At 42.1% G+C, this 19,134-nt stretch overlaps 1 protein-coding gene across 2 annotated transcripts in view; it reads right to left on the bottom strand.

Moving 5' to 3' along the window:
• Nucleotides 1–15,893, bottom strand: part of vps26c (VPS26 endosomal protein sorting factor C) — a 52,056-nt gene extending 36,163 nt beyond the window's left edge. The window contains exon 1 of one of the 2 annotated variants that reach the window (XM_072585690.1): nt 15,717–15,893. In XM_072585690.1, the coding sequence (XP_072441791.1) occupies nt 15,717–15,773 (57 nt within the window). In that variant the 5' untranslated portion in view covers nt 15,774–15,893. The remainder of the gene's footprint in view (nt 1–15,716) is intronic. The other variant, XM_072585691.1, reaches the window with a different exon arrangement.
• Nucleotides 15,894–19,134: the final 3,241 nt, after the last annotated feature.

Raw genomic sequence — 19,134 nt, 5'->3', positions numbered from 1 at the left:
CTCAAATCCTCCAGTCCTGACAATATCCTTGTAAATCTTTTCTGAACCTTCTCCAATTTCGTAATATCCTTCCTAAAGGATGGTGACCAGGACTGTACATAGTACGCCAAAGTGGCCTCGTCAAACTCCTGCTGAAAAATGTGTTGCTGGAAAAGCGCAGCAGGTCAGGCAGCATCCAAGGAGCAGGAGAATCGACATTTCGGGCAGAAGCCCTTCTGCAGGAATGCCCAAATGTCGATTCTCCTTCTCCTTGGATGCTGCCTGACCTGCTGTGTTTTTCCAGCAACACATTTTTCAGCTCTGATCTCCAGCATCTGCAGTCCTCACTTTCAACCTCCTGTACAACAATGTCAATTAAAGGTGATTGTGGAAAGAACTAATTGTGACATGAAGGAAAAAATATTCATAGCAAATGATTTTTCAAGAATGTATTATTTGAGAGTGTGTAGGAGAATGATTCCCTTTGTAAATTCACAACTGAGTTTGCCAAGCACCCTAAGGGTGGCAAGGTGCTTCAGTGATTAGCACTGCTACCTCACAGCACCAAGGATTTTGGTTTGATTCCCCTCTCAGACAACTGTCTTTCTGGAGTTTACACATTCCCCCCCCAGTGTCTGTGTGGGTTTCCTCCAGGTGCTCTGGATCTCCCCCTCCCCCCCCCCCCCGAGTCCAAAGACATGCATGTTAGGTGGATTGGCAATGCCAAATTGCCCATAGTGTCTGGGGATGTGCAGGCTAGGTGGATTTGCCATGGGAAATGCAAAGTTACAGGGATTGGGGGAGCGGTCTGGAAAGGATGGTCCTTGGAGGGTTGGTCTGGACTTGGTAGGCCAAATTTGGCCTGCTTTTACACTGTAAGGATTCAATTATTCTATGAACATGACATCCCAACACCTATAATGCTAACAGAAATAGTTTATCTCTATGTTTTCAGTTTACACTCAAATGTTCTAACAAAACTTCACTCAACCTTCTCATCGCCTAGCAGAACAGTCTTAGCCTTTCAATCTGTTCACGTAATGTGGAGTACCTAAACAAAGCACGGAGATCTAAGAGAACAGCAGGCAGAGTGCTCGGATATTCAAGAATGCTAACAGATATAAAGAGACTCTGTTTCTGAGCTACGATGACAACACGCAGTGCACAGTTCTGCTCTCTTACCTAAGGAAAGGTTGTACTCTTCTGTGCAATACTTGACCTGTAGGCCATGAAAAAAAAATCAACTGACAGTTAATTTTAATACCCTCTTAAAAATACACTGCAAGTTTACACCTGAAGTCAATTCAGAGTCATCCTCCAACTTTACAACTCCATTCTGTATGTGTAATGATATTTGACATACAGAAAGATTGTGTTTTACTTCACTGGTGGCAATGTGGATACAGTTTAAATATTGTCCTCCTGTTTCCACCCTTAGTTGAAGGAAAATGCTCAGAAGCACAGTATACCTTTATTCCAGGCCCTGGAAGGAGAGAGAATGATTGTCCATGTGCACAGAGACAAGAGTTCATAGTCTCCTCTAGAACAGCAGTTTCTCAATGAACTATATAGTCATTTTACAGGAGGAGCATCCAGATAAGGCAACATGTGTATTAATTGGGTGACCATTACAATCAACAAGTATTAACAGGAAAGATTAAGCCATCTGCTGTTACACAATGAACAAATGACTTCACATATGAATACTTTTTCACCTTATTAACTGATGTTACATACTGAATTCTTCCAATATTGTTAAATGGCTTCTGTGTTGTACATCTCTATGACTCTAGTAGGAGGTGGAGAAAAGTGGTAATCTATGCTGAAGATAGAGGTTGAGGAGGAGTGCTTGAAGGAGTGAGTGGATAGGCGGAGATACACAGTTAAGCAAACTATGGAATGGATAATGGTATACCAGGAAATAAGAAACACTGATAATGAGCACCATTCATAGGAGAACATGGGTTTGCTGTGCTGAAAATAGCCCATGTGATGACAAGGCTTGGGGGGGGGGGGGGGGGGGGGTTCAGGAAAACATTCACAGCCTCGAGATAGAAATTATGGCCAGACAACTCAGTGGTGTGTTGAAGTGGGAGGGAACTGGAACCTAGGGGTCCTTTTTACCAATGGAATTTCGATGTTCTGCAAAGTAATTGCCCGGCTTTATTTTGTCTCTTCAGTGTAGAGGAGACCATGTTGTGAGCGGTGAGTACAGTAGATGAGATGGAATGAAGTGAAGGTAAATCACTGCTTCATCTATCTGGAAGGTGTGTCTGAAGCCTTGGTTCAGTGATGAGGGAGGAAATGAATGGGCAGATAGTACACTTCCTGCGATGGCATAGCAAGGTGCTGTGGTGGTGAAGGGAGGTGTTGGGAGTGGAGAAGGAGTCATTCAACATGTTCCAGAGGGAACTATCCCTGCAGAATGTTGACAAGGGAGGGGAGGGGAATTTGACTCTGGCGATGGCATCCCACTGGAGGTGGCTGAAATGATGCCTTACAATCCTTTGGATGCAGATGTTGTGGGGTGGTAAGTGAGGAGTGGGGAACCCTATAATTGTTGAGAGAGAGAAGAGAAGAGGTGAAAACAGAAATGCAAGAATTTGGTTGGACATAACTAAAAGGCCCTGTCAACCATAGTGGCTGGGAATCCTCAGTTGAGGAAAAAGGTGGTGGACATCCACAGATGCTGCTAAACCTGCTCAGTTTCTGCAGCATTTTTTGAGTCTGGAAAACAGGGTTAGAGGCAATTTGGGAAAACATGTTTTACCCAGAGTCGTAGGGAAGTCTAGAATGCACTGCCTGGGAGTGCAGTTGAGGCAGGTAAACTCATAAATGAGCACTTGAAGTGTCATAAAATGCGAAGTAATGATCCTACTGTGGGAAAGTGGGACTATGTAGTAATGGATTTTTGTCAGTATAAACATAATGGGCCAAAGGGCCTCCTCTGTACAGTATGATTCTATAATTCTATTCTTAAGGACCTTCTGTAGAACAATGTGACGGAGATGGAGAAACTGGGCGAATGGAATGGGTTCTTTATAGAAAGCAGGGTGTGAGATTCCTGATGAAGGGCTTTTGCCCGAAACGTCAATTTCGCTGCTCCTTGGATGCTGCCTGAACTGCTGTGCTCTTCCAGCACCACTAATCCAGTATTTGGTTTTCAGCATCTGCAGTTATTGTTTTTACCTCTGAGATTGTATAGCCCTGCACGGGTAATTGTGGAAGTCAGTGGGTTTGTATATTAGTAGACAGTGCATCCCCAGAAACAGAAAGCCATATTTAGGAAGAAAGGAAGGAGTCAGTGATGGATGAGGTGAAGATGAGTGTAGATTGTAAATTGAAAATTGGAAATGTTTTCCAATTTCAGATAAGAGGGAAGGAGCACCAATGATTTCATTGATGTGCTGGATAAAGAGCCGTGGGGAGGGACGTGAGTAGGATTGGAACAAGGAATGTACCTTGGACCCCATAAAGAGACAATGTAACTGGGGCTCATGCAGATACCCACAGCCACATCTTTGATCTGAAGAAAGTGAAAGGAGTTAAAGAAGAGTCAACATGTGAAGGGGAAATAAAGCATGATTAATTTATTAGAGTTCTCTGAGGAAGTTACAAGCAGGGCCAATAAAGGGCAACTAGTAAATATACTGTATTTAGATTTCCAGAAGGCATTAGTCAAAGTGCCATTTCAAAAGTTACTATGCAAAATGAGAGCTCACGGTAGACAGTAAAATATTACTGTGGGGAGAAAAAGCAAATAGGAAACATAGGGTTGACATAATCGGAAGGTTTTGAACAGGCAGTATATGATGAGTTGTGTACCACATGGATCAACTGCTGGAGGCTCAATTATGTATAATCTGTATAAATTATGTTGCTCGTTCTTGTGTTCTTATCTCATGTTCTTATGAAGACCAAATGTATCCCTGCAAAATTTGCCACAAAAATAGATAGGAAAGTAATAAAAACAGAAAATGCTGGAGAAACTCAGCAGGTCTGGCAGCATCTGTGGAGGGGAGAAAAAGGTAATGTTTCAAATCCAATATCTTCTGAAGAGGAGTCATCAGGAAAAATTGGACAAACAGGCCTGTGTCCATTGGAGTTTAGAAGAATGAGACGAAGGCAAGATATTGGGGACTTGACAGAGTGAATGCTGAAAGGATGCTTCCCCTTGTGGGTGGGACTGGGACTAGGGAACACAATTTAAAAATAAGGGGTCCTCCATTGATGACAGAGATGAGGAGGAACCTTTTTTCTCAAAGGGGTGTTAGTTTGTGAGCCTCTCTTTCCCAAGACAGCAGTGAAGATGGGGTCATTGAATATCTTTAAGGCAATGTTAGATAGCTTCTTGACTAACAGGGGTGTCCAAGGGTGTTGGTAGCAAGTAATGTGAACTTGAGGCCACAGTCAGATGGCCTCCTGCTCCTAATTCATATGTCTGTACATATGTTCATAGCATAGCACCAGGAGAAAGTCATGAAGCTCTTTAAAGCTGTTCCATTCTTCAATACTGTCACATCTGGGACTTATCTCCAAATGCCTAATTCCTGAAGAAGGGCTTATGCCTGAAACGTCGATTCTCCTGCTCCTTGGATGCTGCCTGACCTGCTGCACTTTTCCAGCAACACAATTTCAGCTCTGATCTCCAGCATCTGCAGTCCTCACTTTCTCCTATCTCCAAAGCCCACCTAACAAAACCCTAGCAATTTTAAAATCAATGATTAATCTAAAATGAAATACTGTTTGTGGAAAAGTGTTCCAAACTGGTACAATCCTTCCAGTGAAATGTAAAGTTGCCATACTCATACCAGTGCATAGGTCTGCTCTCTCAACGGTAGTCATCTAAACTGAGAGTCACTTGCCTCAGACAAGGAGAGAGCTTGAGATGGAGATTCCTTCATGGTACCTCAATCGGTATAGGAATTGAACCCATGCTGTTGGTGTCACTCTACATCACAAACCAGCTGAAAACCAACTGAGCTACTCTGTAATAGGGGAAATGGGATAGGTGAGAGTCATTGAGTCATTTGCCACTTCTCAGCCCATTGGCCCATCTAGTCCAGAACCTGTTGTAATCTGAGGTAACTCTCTTCGTTGTCCAATGCACCTTCAATTTTGGTGTCATCAGCAAACTTACTAACTGTACCTCTTATGCTTGCATCCAAATCATTTATGTAAATGACAAAACGTAGAGGACCCAAGAACGATCCTTGTGGCACTCCACTGGTCACAGGCCTCCAGTCTGAAAAACAACCCTCCACCAACACCCTCTGTCTTCTACCTTTGAGCCAGTTCTATATCCAAATGGCTAGTTCTCCCTGTATTTCATGAGATCTAACTTTGCTCACCAGTCTCCCAAGGGGAACCTTGTCGAACGCCTTACTGAAGTCCATATGGATCACATTTACTGCTCTGCCCTCATCAATTGTCTTCATTACTTCTTCAAAAAACTCAATCAAGTTTGAGAGACATGATTTCCCATGCACAAAGCCATGCTGACTATCCCTAATCAGTCCTTGCCTTTCCAAATACATGTACATCCTATCCCTCAGGATTACCTCCAACAACTTGCCCACAACCAACGTCAGGCTCATTAGTCTATAGCTCCCTGGTTTGCCCTTACCACTTTTCTTTAACCGCAGCACCAGTTAGCCAATCTCCAGTCTTCCAGCACCTCACTTGTGACTATCGATGATACAAATATCTCAGCAAGAGGCCTAGCAATCATTTCCCTAGCTTCCCAGAGAACTCTAGGGTACACCTGATCAGATCCTTAGAATTTATACACTTTTATGCGTTTCAAGACATCCAGCACTTCCCCCTCTGTAATATGGACATTTTGAGGATGTCACCATCTATTTCCCTACCTATATCTTCCATGTCCTTTTCCACAGTAAATACTGATGCAAAAAACCCGTTTAGTATCTCCCCCCATCTCCTCAGCTCCAAAAGAAAAGGCCACCTTGCTGATCTTTTCGGGGCCCTATTCTGTCCCTCGTTACTGTTTTGGCCTTAATGTATTTATAAAAACCCTTTGGATTCTCCTTAACTCTATTTGCAAAGCTATCTCATGTCCTCTTTTTGCCCTCCTGATTTCTCTCTTAAGTATACTCCTACTGCCTATATATTCTTTGAAGGCTCCCCTTGATCTATCCTGTCTATACCTGGCATATGCTTCCTTCTTTTTCTGAACCAAACCCTCAATTTCTTTAGTCATCCAGCATTCCCTATACCTACCAGCTTGCCTTTCACCCCAACAGAAATATACTGTCTCCGGACTCTCGTCATCTCATTTCTGAAGGCTTCCCATTTTCCAGCCATCCCTTTACCTGCGAACATTTACCCCCAATCAGCTATTGAAAGTTGTTGCCTAATACCATCAAAATTGGCCTTTCTCCAATTTAGAATTTCAACGTTTAGGTCTGGTCAAAAAAATAAAAATGAGAAACGCTGAAATTAAGGTTGCACTAATACTTGGTTGAAAAAGGAAAGTTTGAATGTTTGATGTTTCAAAATTTTGGTTTATTAAAGTGCTGGTTCAGAAAATCCTTTTCAAATAACCGTTTTGCCTTATTTGAATCAGGATCTCAATTCCATGTGTTTGGTGGGCTACGTAATGGGGCAGATTTTGTTTTTACATTGAAATTGTACAATATTACATTCTTTTAAAAAAATTACTAAACTGGTAACCTTAAAACAAATTGATTGAGTGCCTTGAGCCCCTGATTTGTTTCAAATTCTGCAATGTCTGTTTCAATAAAAAAAAACAGTTGGGTCAGTGGTCATTCTTTAGCCAGATGAGAGTACTGTATTAAAATATCTTTGCTGCTGTTTTCTCAATGCAGAGTGTTCACAAAATATTTTTTCGCTTGATGTTTTAAGTTTTTCTGGAGAGTATCAGAACTCGAGGCTGAGCTGTTTAAATTCTGTCAATTATTGTTTCGACTTCATTGGCCCTCTTCATATTGCAAATTCAAAGAATGTTGATCTCGACCAAAGTTGCCACTGTAATTCTGACTGTGTTATTTGGGAAGTTCCATTTGGAGAACCTATTTTAAAATATTCAGCATTTGTTTCCCACAAATATCTGAGATTTAAATCTGAACTGAAACTGCCACTTCACTTGCTAAAGCTCAATGAACATTTTGTTGTTTTCTTGCTGTTCCAGACTTCTGAAATACTTTTCCTGACAGCTTTCACATTAGACAGGTTAAAGCCAGAAGTTATACACTTCCTGTTCCTTGGAGGAGCTGTGCACATAGCTCAAAACAAACACATTTTTATACTTTTCTTACAGAATGAGCAGTAGGTATAGTTCGTAAGTTTACAGATGACACCAAAATTGGAGGTATAGTGGACAGCGAAGAAGGTTATCTCAGATTACAACAGGATCTTAATCAGATGGGCCAATGGGCTGAGAAGTGGCAGATGGAGTTTAATTTGGGTAATGCGAGGTTGCTACATTTTGGGAAAGCAAATCTTAGCAGATCTTATACACTTCGGAGGGTCGGTGTGGACTTGTTGGGCCGAAGGGCCTGTTTCCACACTGGAGGGAATCTAATCTCAAGGGTAAGGTCCGAGAGAGTGTTGCTGAACAAAGAGACCTTGGAGTGCAGGTTCATAGCTCCTTGAAAGTCGAAACGCAGGTAGATGGGACAGTGTTTAGTATGCTTTCCTTTATTGGTCAGAGTATTGAGTACAGGAGTTGGGTCTTGGTGCGGCTTACAGGACATTGGTTAGGAGACCAATTGCATGCAATTCTGGTCTCCTTCCTATTGGAAAGATGTTGTGAAACTTGAAAGGGTTCAGAAAAGATTTACAAGGACGTTGTCAGGGTTGGAGGGAGACGTTGAATAGGCTAGGGCTGTTTTCCCTGAAGCATTGGAGGCTGAGGGGTGACCTTATAGAGGTTTATAAAATTATGAGGGGCATGAATAGGATAAATAGACAAAGTATTTTTCCCTGGGTGGGGGAGTCCAGAACTAGATGGCGTAGGTTTAGGGTGAGAGGGCAAAGATATGAAAGAGACCTAAGGGGCAACTTTTTCACTCAGAGGGTGGTACGTGTATGGAATGAACTGCCTGAGGAACTGGTGGAGGCTAGTATAATTGCAACATTTAAAAGGCATCTGGATGGGTATATGAATAGGAAGGGTTTGGAGGGGTATAGGCTGGGTGCTGGCAGGTGGGACTAGATTGGGTTAGGATATCTGGTCAGCATGGACGGGTTGCACCGAAGGGTCTGTGCTGTACATCTCTATGACTCTAAAGGTACAAGCTACGATCACATAGTACCTTCAGATAATTACCAATCAATACCCGATATTGCTTTATTTGACAGTTACTTGGTCCAATGATATTTCCTGGGAACCAACATTGTTCTCCAACACTCAGGCCACGCTTATCTCACTAACTCAGCCATTGCACCTGGATCTGAAGGTCAATTAGGATGGCCAGTAATGTCTTATCTAGTCTTGTTATTTCTATGCTGTAAAGGGAGCATTAACTGCTAATCTCTATTGAAGCAGACTGTAGTTAGTTAATTATTCAGCTATAGCATAATTAAGTTAGTAACTTAAAAGCCATTTTATGCAGCTTTTAGCAGAATTGTCAATTTGTAGCCTCGAAGCCATTTTGTCATGTTATTTGCAGCGAGAAGCCATCTTATTGCCAAAGTTATTAAGAACCTCTGTTAATAACTTAAGTTATTAAGAATATCTGCTCCTGACAACTAGTTACCTCCGCCTGTATTCAGGTTTCAGATCCTCATGACTAAAACTTATGTGGGGGAAAACAGAGACAACAGAAAACGACCGAGTACTCAAACAAATATTAGTGTCACCAACAGGAATTATGATTGAATCTCGAAAGATCAAATGACCATTGACAAGGTTTGCCCAAAGAGCAAACTGCCTCAAAAGATTTTCAAAGATAGGAGCCAGTTGTTCTCCAAATATCTGAGAAAATCAAACTTTATATTTGATCATTCTGTTGAGGGATGAAAATCAAAAAGTAGTTTTGCTTAAAATTTCAAGTTAAATAGAATCATAGAATCCCTTCAGTTCAGATAGAGGCCATTTGGCCTATCGAGTCTGCACTTCTGAAGAGCATCCCACACAGATCCTGTAACCCCACATTTACCATGGTTAATCCACCTAGCCTCCACGTCTCTGGATACTCTAGGGTAATTTAGCATGGCCAATCCACCCAACCTCCATATCTTTGGACTGTGGGAAGAAATTGGACCACCTGGAGGTGCTAACTACTGTTAGGAGTAAGCCATTTATTCCCTTGAACCTGCTCCACCATTCAAAAGAACCATGGCTGACCTAATTATAAACTGACACCCCTTTATTCTGAGAGAATGCCTTCTGGTACAAGACTCTCCCATGAGTGGGGGGGGGGGGGGGGGGGGGGGGGGGGGGGGGGAAACATCCTCTCAGCTTTTACCTTGTCAAGCCTCTTATGAATTCTGTATGTTTCAGTGAGACTCCTCACATTTTTCATAACTCCTGTGAGTGGAATCCCAACCTGCTTAGCCTTTGTTCGTCACTCAATTTTTATCCACTATCTCTTAAAGGCCTCAGCTGAATGGGTCTCAAACTCATTTCCAGGAACTACATTCCATATTCTAACAACTCATTATGTGAATAAAGCTTTTTCTCACATCACCCTCGCTTCTTTTGTGCGTCACTTTAAAATTTACGTCTTCTCATTCTTGTTCCTTTTACAAGAGAGAATAGCTTCTCCTTCTGTACTCTGTCCAGCCCGCTCATGACTTTGAAAACCTCTATCAGACTTCCCGTCAGCCTTCTCTCCAAGGAGAACAGTCACAACTTCTTCAATCTATCCTCATAACTCAAGTTCCTCATACCTGGATTTTTGTAAATTCTTGTAAATCGCTTCTGCACTCTCTCCAATCCATTCACATCTTTCCTACAACGTGGCGCCTACAAAGTACACAGAATTAACAAGTGTGTTGTACAAGACCATTACCCCCTCCTTTGTTCTTGTACTCTGTGCCCCTATTAAAGCCAAGAATACTAAACTTCATTAATTACTATCTCTGCCTGTCTAGTCATCTGTACTCCTTCAGATAAGTTCTAAGGAAGTTATGCACCCTCTTTAGAACTACGCACCCTATTTTTGTTGTCTTTCAATATTCTTCCAACCAAAGGATTTGAAATGGCAAGAGCAAAAAAAGTAATGGAAGCATGGATTCAGGATCTCCTCACTGTAAAATAGTAAAGCAGTTGTTTTAGTGATAAACACAGATCATTCAATATTTACAACTACAAAACAGTTTAAGATTGCATATCTTTCTAGTCCTACCTGTTAACTAATTTTACAACAGTAATAGTTATAATTAAAGAGAAGAGTTAGCATTGTTGGTATTATGCCATTCCTAGCATACAATCCTTCCTCATAAGATTGGTTGAAAATTCAAAATAAGAAAGTTAAAAATATATTCAGTGTGTAGATTTTAAATTACAGAACAAAAATTTGAAAATCCGTCAAAATTTAAAAATTTATTTCCTATGGTGAATAAACCAATACCAGCAGTATTGGTCCCGTTATTTAAGGGGAGATGTTATTGTATTGGAGGCAATTCAGAGGAGGATCACTAGGATGATCTTTAGCACAGAGATTGTCTCACCAGGGAAGGTTAAACAGGTTGGGACTTTGCTCACTGAACTTTAGAAGAATGGAACATATAGGACTTGTAAGAGGCTTGAGAAATAAATGCTGATCGGATGTTCCCTCTCATGGGAGAGTACAGGACCTGAAGGCACAGTTTCAGAATTAACAGTCTTATAGAGGCATAGAGATGTACTGCATGGAAACAGACCCTTCTGTCCAACCCGCCCATGCCGACCAGATATCCCAACCCAATCTAGTCCCACCTGCCAACACCCGGCCCATATCCCTCCAAACCCTTCCTATTCATCTACCCATCCAAATGTCTCTTAAATGTTGCAATTGTACCTGCCTCCTCCACTTTCTCTGGCAGCTCATTCCATACATGTACCGCCCTCTACATGTAAAAGTTGCCCCGCAGGTCTCTTTTATATCTTTCCCCTCTCACCCTAAACCTATGCCCTCTAGTCCTGGACTCCCCGACCCCAGGAAAAAGACTTTGTCTATTTATCCTATCCATGCCCCTCATAATTTTGTCAACCTGTATAAGGTCACCCCTCAGCCTCCGATGCTCCAGGGAAAACAGCCCCAGCCTGTTCAGCCTCTCCCTGTAGCTCAGATCCTCCAACCCTGGCAACATTCTTGTAAATCTTTTCTGAACCTTTTCAAGTTGCACAACATCTTTCCGATAGGAAGGAGACCAGAATTGCAAGCAATATTCCAACAGTAGCCTAAAGTGAGGAGGAAATTCTTCTCACAGAGGGCTGAATCTTAATCACAGAGCTGTGGGGACAGACTTCCTGTGTATATTTAAGGCCAAGGGAGATAGAGGTTATTGAACTGTAGGATAATCAGGTAAGGACTGGAAACTTGGAGTGCCAAATCAGCCATGATCCTGTTGAATGGTGGAGCAAGCTTGAGGTGCTGAATGGCCTACTCCTGTAGCTATTTCTTATGGTCAGACCTTGATGCTGACAAAGTAACGACCAGATCTTATCAATCCTCACTGACACAGGCAAAGTTCTCAATGTGTTTTCTCTGTATGAAGATTGCTACAAAACCACTTAACTTTAATATCTCTGGATTAGAAAGGAGCAGGAAACAGTTGGATCTCCCATCCCTAATTGGAATTCAATAGTTCCTCCCAGAAAGTGCAAGCACGAAAACATCAGGTGAAAGCAGTTCTGAAACAGGGTCACTGAACTCAAAAACATTCACTCGATTTCTCTCTCTCCACAGATGCAGCAATAGTTTCTTCCGATTTTGATTCAGATTTCCCAGCACTTTCAGTTCTTTGCTTTCTATTATGTAGCTGAAAGCAGGATTGAGCTGAGTTAAGATCCCTGATAGAATTTACTGTAATGTACAAAAATAGTGATAAAATAACCCAGCTACAGACTCAGTCATCAAATTCAAACAAAACACTCCAACTGATTTGACTTAACTGGTGCACGTTGGCCTCCAAATAATGCACCCCTGGAGAATCCATCTTTCTGGTATGTATTAGTAATCCAGTTAAAAAATTAAGAGTTTACAATACCTAAATATCAGATTTGGGTGGTTCTCAACTCTCTTGCATCAAATGAATCTTTAAAAACCTCTTGAATAAATTAGAGTAGAATAACATTATAATCTTCTTTCTAGTTCCTCATCACTTTTACCCCTCAGTCTCATCACCCCTTGGATGATATTACCAAAAGCATAACTTGTTTTTAACGTGGTAAAACATCATAAAAGGTCAAGAGTAGGGAAAGGAGAGATATGCTATAGTGTTACATCTAACACTGTAAATCCCCAAGTGTGGTCTGGGAACCACTGATGGTCTGCAAGGGTCCACCAAGTACTCCATGGACACATGACAGAACAAACCAGTGGTGCAACATCACTGGACTCGTGATCCAGGGACCTAAGTTAATGCTCAGAGTGACAAGGGCTCAACTCCATAGGTGGCACAGTGGTTAGCACTGCTGATTCTCAGCACCAGAGACCTGGGTTCAATTCCCACCTCAGGCAACTGTCTGCGTGGAGTTTGCACATTCTCCCAGTGTCTGCATGGATTCCCTCCGGGTGTTCCGGTTTCCTCCCACAGTCCAAAAATGTGCAGGTTAGGCGAATTGGCCATGCTAAATTGCCTGTAGTGTTAGGTGAAGGGGCAAATATAGGGGAATGGGTCTGGGTGGGTTGCTCTTCAGAGGGTCGGTGTGGACTTGTTGGGCCAAAGGGCCTGTTACCACATTGTAAGTAATCTGTAAGTAATCTACGTAATCAAATGCCCAACTACAGCATATTGTTATATGTTCTATGTAGAGCAGCTGATGGACTTTGAATTTAATAAATAAATTATGGAATTGAAAACCCATTCAGTAATTGTCATTTTAAAAAAGCCATCTGTTTACCAATGTGTTTTAGGGAAGGAAATCTGACATCCTTACCCGACATGGCCCACATGGGTCCAGACCAATAGCAATTTCACCCTCTGAAATAACCTGTCAAGCCACTCAATTTATCAGCAAATACAGATGAACAACAAACACTGACCTTGAAATTGTTTATTTTAATTATTTCTCGACGTCAAAGAATGTGTAACAATATAAGCAAGATGTGTACAGAGATCTACAGCATGGAAAAAGTTCCTTCAGCCAATTGCATCAGCGTTGGCTAAAAACAACCTCTGAACTATTTTAATCACAATTTCCAACACTTGGCCCATAGCCTTGTATGTCTCAGTTATTTTCATCAACTCACTCAGATATATTGTGACAACTCCAGGACAGGTGAACCCAGACCCGAGGCACGGCAACAAGTATATAAACTTATGTTAGATCGGAAAGCCTGAATATTTCATTTTCACTGAGAACCATGAGGAACTGGCAGAATTTGGAGGCCCACTTGAGATTTAAGGTTTTAATTTGGAACAGGACACCCAACAATCACCTTCCTGATATCTCACAAAAAGCATAATTCTTCCTACTAGTTGTGTCTTTTTTTTTTACAAAAAACACACTGGCTGACAAGCAAATCAGGTGAGGTATGACCCACAGATGGTCTGCAGGATACAAGTGGTCAATGGAAAACAAACATTTCAGAACCACAGCTCTCACAACATAAGAACATATAAAGGTTTAAACTTCAGTTTCATCTGTTTTACTTAACACCAACATATCACGATTTCAAGCATGACATCACATGACTGACTCTGAAATGCATCCCTTCCACTCCAATACCTCTCTTCTCCCCAATCTCCACCAATCTGCTGTACTGATCTCTTCAAAATGACTCAATAAACTTTTACGTATAAACATGTGACATTCAAATATCCAAGCCTTTATCAGGTAGAAAAAAATGACATGCATTTTAATAAAAAAATTATATTCATCTGATCCCAGCATCTACTTGCTAAACTATTTTTCTTGAGTTAATGACCTACATAATAACAACTTCTCAGCTAAAACATTTCAGCTTGCATTGTTGGATGTAAAGCTAACTTAATTTTCAGCTCTTTCTGCTCTAATAAATTTGATTTTTGCACTGCGAGAGGTGATCAACTCAATCGCACTATAACCCATATTAACAAAGTGTTAAATGAAGACCACAATCAGAAAATACACCATTCATAGAATTATACTGTACTGAGGGCGTAGTTCAGCTAATCAAGTCTGTACCAAAACCACTAAGTCTACCGTAATCCCGTAACTTTGAATGTTATGGCATACTTATCCAAATATTCGTTCAAAAGTTGTGAGATGTCCCATCTCAACTATCCCTACAGTGCATTCCAGCTCCCCTCCACTGACATGTTAAGGGGTTAATTTGCTCCACTGGCCTTCAAGAAATTGGATGCCCGGGGTTAGGTGGGTGGGTATGTTTCTCTGTCTTGCAGGTACAATGTAAAAAACTTTACATTGCCATCTCCTATTAAAAACATTTTCACTCAGAGCAGCAAACTTGTGGAAGTCTACTATAGAAGGGTGAAGGGGTGATGTCACTGGATATATTTAAAAAGAAAAGAAATAAACATAAAAGGTATCAAGTTATGGAGGAGAATCACAGATAAACAACCAGGCATGACCATGTTGAAAAGGGGAGCAGGGTCGATGGGCTTTCTGTCCTATTTCAAATGTTGTGAAGAATATGAGTTATCCTTAGTACACTGGTCAATAGTTTTCCCTCAAATCATTTGAAAAACCAAGTGTCCAGTGATCACACCGCTATGTATGCATATTGCTGCCACATTTTCAACAACACAGTAACAAATATACTTCAAAACGTACTTCATCAAATACGAAGTGTTGAGACATTCAGTGGCTGTGGGGGGAAAGAATTACACAAATGCAAATCTATTTTCCCCAGAGCCTCAGCTAAATGTAAAAACTTTCTTTGGAATGAAGAGAAAGAGGAGGAAACCATTTCAACCTTATCCACTCCGGTTTCAGCAATAAAACAAAAGAGCTGGGGAAACTCTACAGGTATGACAGCATCCCTGAAGTGAGAAACAGAGTTAACATTTCAGAGCCCAATATGACTCATCATAGTTTCAAACCATCATGAACTCAACACATTAACCCTATTTCACACTCCATAGATGCTGCCAGACCTTGTCAAGTTTCCCTCTTGATGTCAAATTTCCAGTATCTGCAATACTTTTACTTTTTTAGAACCCGCAAATGCCTAGGGCTGTAAGCTATCAGCAGGTACCCAGTACACCTTGTTAGAGTCGACTCTCCTGCTCCTCGGATGCTGCCAGACCAGCTGCGCTTTTCCAGCACACTTTTCGACTCTGACTTTCCAGCATCAACAGCCCTCATTTTGACACAGTATTCCATCCATCCCTGAGACGGAGTGGCACTATACATGATATGAAAATGGAATGGTTTGTCTGGGGGTGGAAGCGGAAGAAATTCAGAGTGGACTAAACTCAGCGTAGACTGTCCGTGCAGACTCGATGGGCTAAATGGCCTCTTCCATACTCGATTATTCCATGGCTCCAAAGTAAACATACCCCACTGACGATGCAGTGGTCTTCCCTCACCCACCCAAGGAATACGGCAAGTATTGCATACAGTAAGAAGCAGCAAAACGTTGCACTCAGTCACTCACCCCCTCATGATAAACTTTATTCGCCCGTTTCAGCTTGATGTCCACCACAGACCCCATCACTGCGGCCGTTACCGTCACGCGATAGAACCCCAAAGCCTCCCGTGGTCACATGATTCCGATGGTCGTGTTGAGGGTGGAGGACTCCTCCGGTCCTCCCACCGTCACGTGCCCTTCCCAGCACGCACCACAGTCGACCGTTGGTGAGGGCTGGAAACTCGCCTTCGAACGAAACGACCTTTGCTGGTCGTCCATTGTAGAAAATATCCAGCAAGGCGTTTCTGGGGGTTACGGTCTTTTCCAAAGCCGTCGGCTTGAACTATAAGCCGACATCGAGAACTTAATTTTTCAGTGAAACGTATTTTCTGTCTGCCATTTGTTTCTGGCGTGTGGATGTTCTCGGCCAAAGTTGGAAAAAAATTGGGTTTTTATTTGGTAATTTCGCAGTGAGTGGCTGACGATCTGGAAAAGACGTCTAAGAGTGTGGTGGAAATAGATTCTGAAGAGTCGGTTGTGGTCACTGAAAGGGAGTTAGTTAAAGCAGCAATGTGAGGCGAGAAATACTTTGGCAGAGTTCCATGGAAAGCAGGGGACCCGAAAAAAGGCGGATTGTTGCTGCGGACAACCAGCACGATCAGGTCCAAACCAGGATACATTTATTTTTTTTTCTTTTTTACAATGGGGAAAACACCTAAGTGGCCAGTGACAAGCACTGCCCTTCAAACCACAGGGCAATGCTGTGTGATCAAAACCATGTATATTTATTTCAAACCAGGATACATTGGTAAACAGGGACATGTGCTGATTGGTGTGTTCGTTAACCAGTTGCAAGAGTTCATTTTTGGTGTCATGGAATTGAAGGTGCTTGGTTATGTGATAGCATCTCCCAGAATATATCCAGCCAGAGTTGGCAAACCTTTTCCTGCAGCTTGTTTAATTTTTTTAATGGGTTACAGACCCATGAGTGAAAAAAAAAGGATACTTGTAGCTGCTTTGGAAGATCAAGAGAATGTGAGATGAGGAATTTGGGTTGGCTGCATACAATGCAATTCCAAGTGAAGGGCCTTTACAAGAAGGGCGAAATTCTACATACATTTCTTCCACACCCCCCCCCCCCCCCCCCAAAGCCAGGTCCAGTTTAAGTTTAGCAAAATTGTCAGGAAATTGAAACTGCAGGGATCTGTCAGAACATGAAATGGTCTCTGCTCAAGTATTGAATTTGGAAAGTGTAGAATGTATTCACAAGAATATTGCCCGACATTGAATCACATCTGTGTCCTCTCAATCAGCTCAGATTCTTTCACTGAAGAAGAGCAGATTTAAGAGGTCTTTCAAACAAAAGACTTAATTTTTTTTGAGTAAACGCTAATAGGTATAGGGAATGCTGGATGACTCAAGAAATTCAGGGTTTGGTTAAGAAGGAAGCATATCTAACGTATAGACAGGATAGATCAAGTGAATCCTTAGAGTATAAAGGAAGTAGGAGTATGCTTAAGAGGGAAATCAGGAGGGCAAAAAAGGGGACATGAGATAGCTTTGGCAAATAGAATTAAGGAGAATCCAAAGGGTTTTTACAAATACATCAAGGACAAAAGGGTAATGAGGGACAGATTAGGGCCCCTCAAAGATCAGCAAGGTGACCTTTATGTGGAGCCGCAGAAAATGGGGGAGATACTAAATTAGTATTTTGCATCAGTATTTACTGTGGAAAAGGATATGGAAGATATAGACTGTAGGAAGGACATCTTGAAAAATGTCCATATTACAGACGAGAAAGTGCTGTATGTCTTGAAACAGGTAAAGGTGGATAAATCCCCAGAACCTGATCAGGTGTACCCTAGAACTCTGTGGGAAGCTAGAGAAGTGATTGCTGGGCCTCTTGCTGAGATATTTGTATCATCGATAGTCACAGGTGAGGTGCTGGAAAACTGGAGATTGGTTAACTTGGTGCCACTGTTTAAGAAGGGTGGTAAGGGCAAGCTAGGGAACTATAGCCCAGTGAGCCTGATCTTGGTGGTGGGCAAATTGTTGGAGGGAATCCTGAGGGACAGGATGTACATGTATTTGGAAAGGCAAGGACTGATTAGGGATAGTCACCATGGCTTTGTGCGTGGGAAATCAGGTCTCTGAAACTTGATTGAGTTTTTTGAAGGAGTAATGAAGAGAATTGATGAGGGCAGAGCAGTAGATGTGATCCATATGGGCTTCAGTAAGGCATTCGGCAAGGTTCCCCATGGGAGACTGATTAGCAAGGTTAGATCTCATGAAATACAGGGAGAACTAGCCATTTGGATACAGAACTGGCTCAAAGGTAGCAGAAAGAGGGTGGTAATAGAGGGTTGTTTTTCAGACTGGAGGCCTCTGACCAGTGGACAAGGATCGGTGCTGAGTCCTCTACGTTTTATCATTTACATAAATGATTTGGATGCAAGCATAAGAGGTACTGTTAGTAAGTTTGCAGATGACACCAAAATTGAAGGTGTATTGGACAGCGAAGAGGGTTTCCTCAGATTAAAACAGGAACTGGACCAGATGGGCCAATTAGCTGAGAAGTGGCAGATGGAGTTTAATTCAGATAAATGCGAGGTGCTGCATTTTGGGAAAGCAAATCTTACAGGACATATACTCTTAATGGTAAGGTCCTAGGGAGTTTTGCTGAACAGAGAGACCTTGGAGTACAGGTTCATAGCTCCTTGAAAGTGGAGTCGCAGGTAGATAGGATTATGAAGAAGGCGTTTGGTATGCTTTCCTTTATTGGTCAGAGTATTGAGTACAGGAGTTAGGAGGTCATGTTGCGGCTGTACAGGACATTGGTTCGGCCTATTGGAATATTGCATGCAGTTCTGGTTTCCTTCCTATCGGAAAGATGTTGTGAAACTTGAAAGGGTGCAGAAAAGATTTACAAGGATGTTGCCAGGGTTGGAGGATTTGAGCTATAGGGAGAGGCTGAACAGATTTTCCCAGGAGCGTCGGAGGTTGAGGGGTGACCTTAGAGGTTTACAAAATTATGAGGGGCATGGATAGGGTAAATAGGCAAAGTCTTTTCCCTGGGTTTGGGGAATACAGAACTAGAGGGCATAGGTTTAGGGTGAGAGGGGAAAGATATAAAAGAGACCTAAGGGGGGAACGTTTTCACGCAGAGGCTGGTACATGTATGGAATGAGCTGCCAGAGGAAGTGGTGGAGGCTGGTACAATTGCAACATTTAAGAGACATTTGGATGGGTATATGAATAGGAAGGGTTTGGAGGGATACGGGCTGGGTGCTGGCAAGTGGGACTATATTGGCTTGGGATATCTGGTTGGCATGGACAGCTTGGACCGAAGGGTCTGTTTCCATGCTGTACATCTCTATGACACTTATTGATGAGACCTGAACATGTAGGCATAAATCAGAAACAAGGCTGAAATGAGAAAAAATGT

Source organism: Chiloscyllium punctatum, chromosome 15 (assembly GCF_047496795.1).
Source record: "Chiloscyllium punctatum isolate Juve2018m chromosome 15, sChiPun1.3, whole genome shotgun sequence".
In the NCBI taxonomy this organism is placed as follows: Eukaryota; Metazoa; Chordata; class Chondrichthyes; order Orectolobiformes; family Hemiscylliidae; genus Chiloscyllium; species Chiloscyllium punctatum.
The sequence above is the reverse complement of the archived record's forward strand: the minus strand, read 5'-3'. Positions and strand labels throughout refer to the sequence as shown.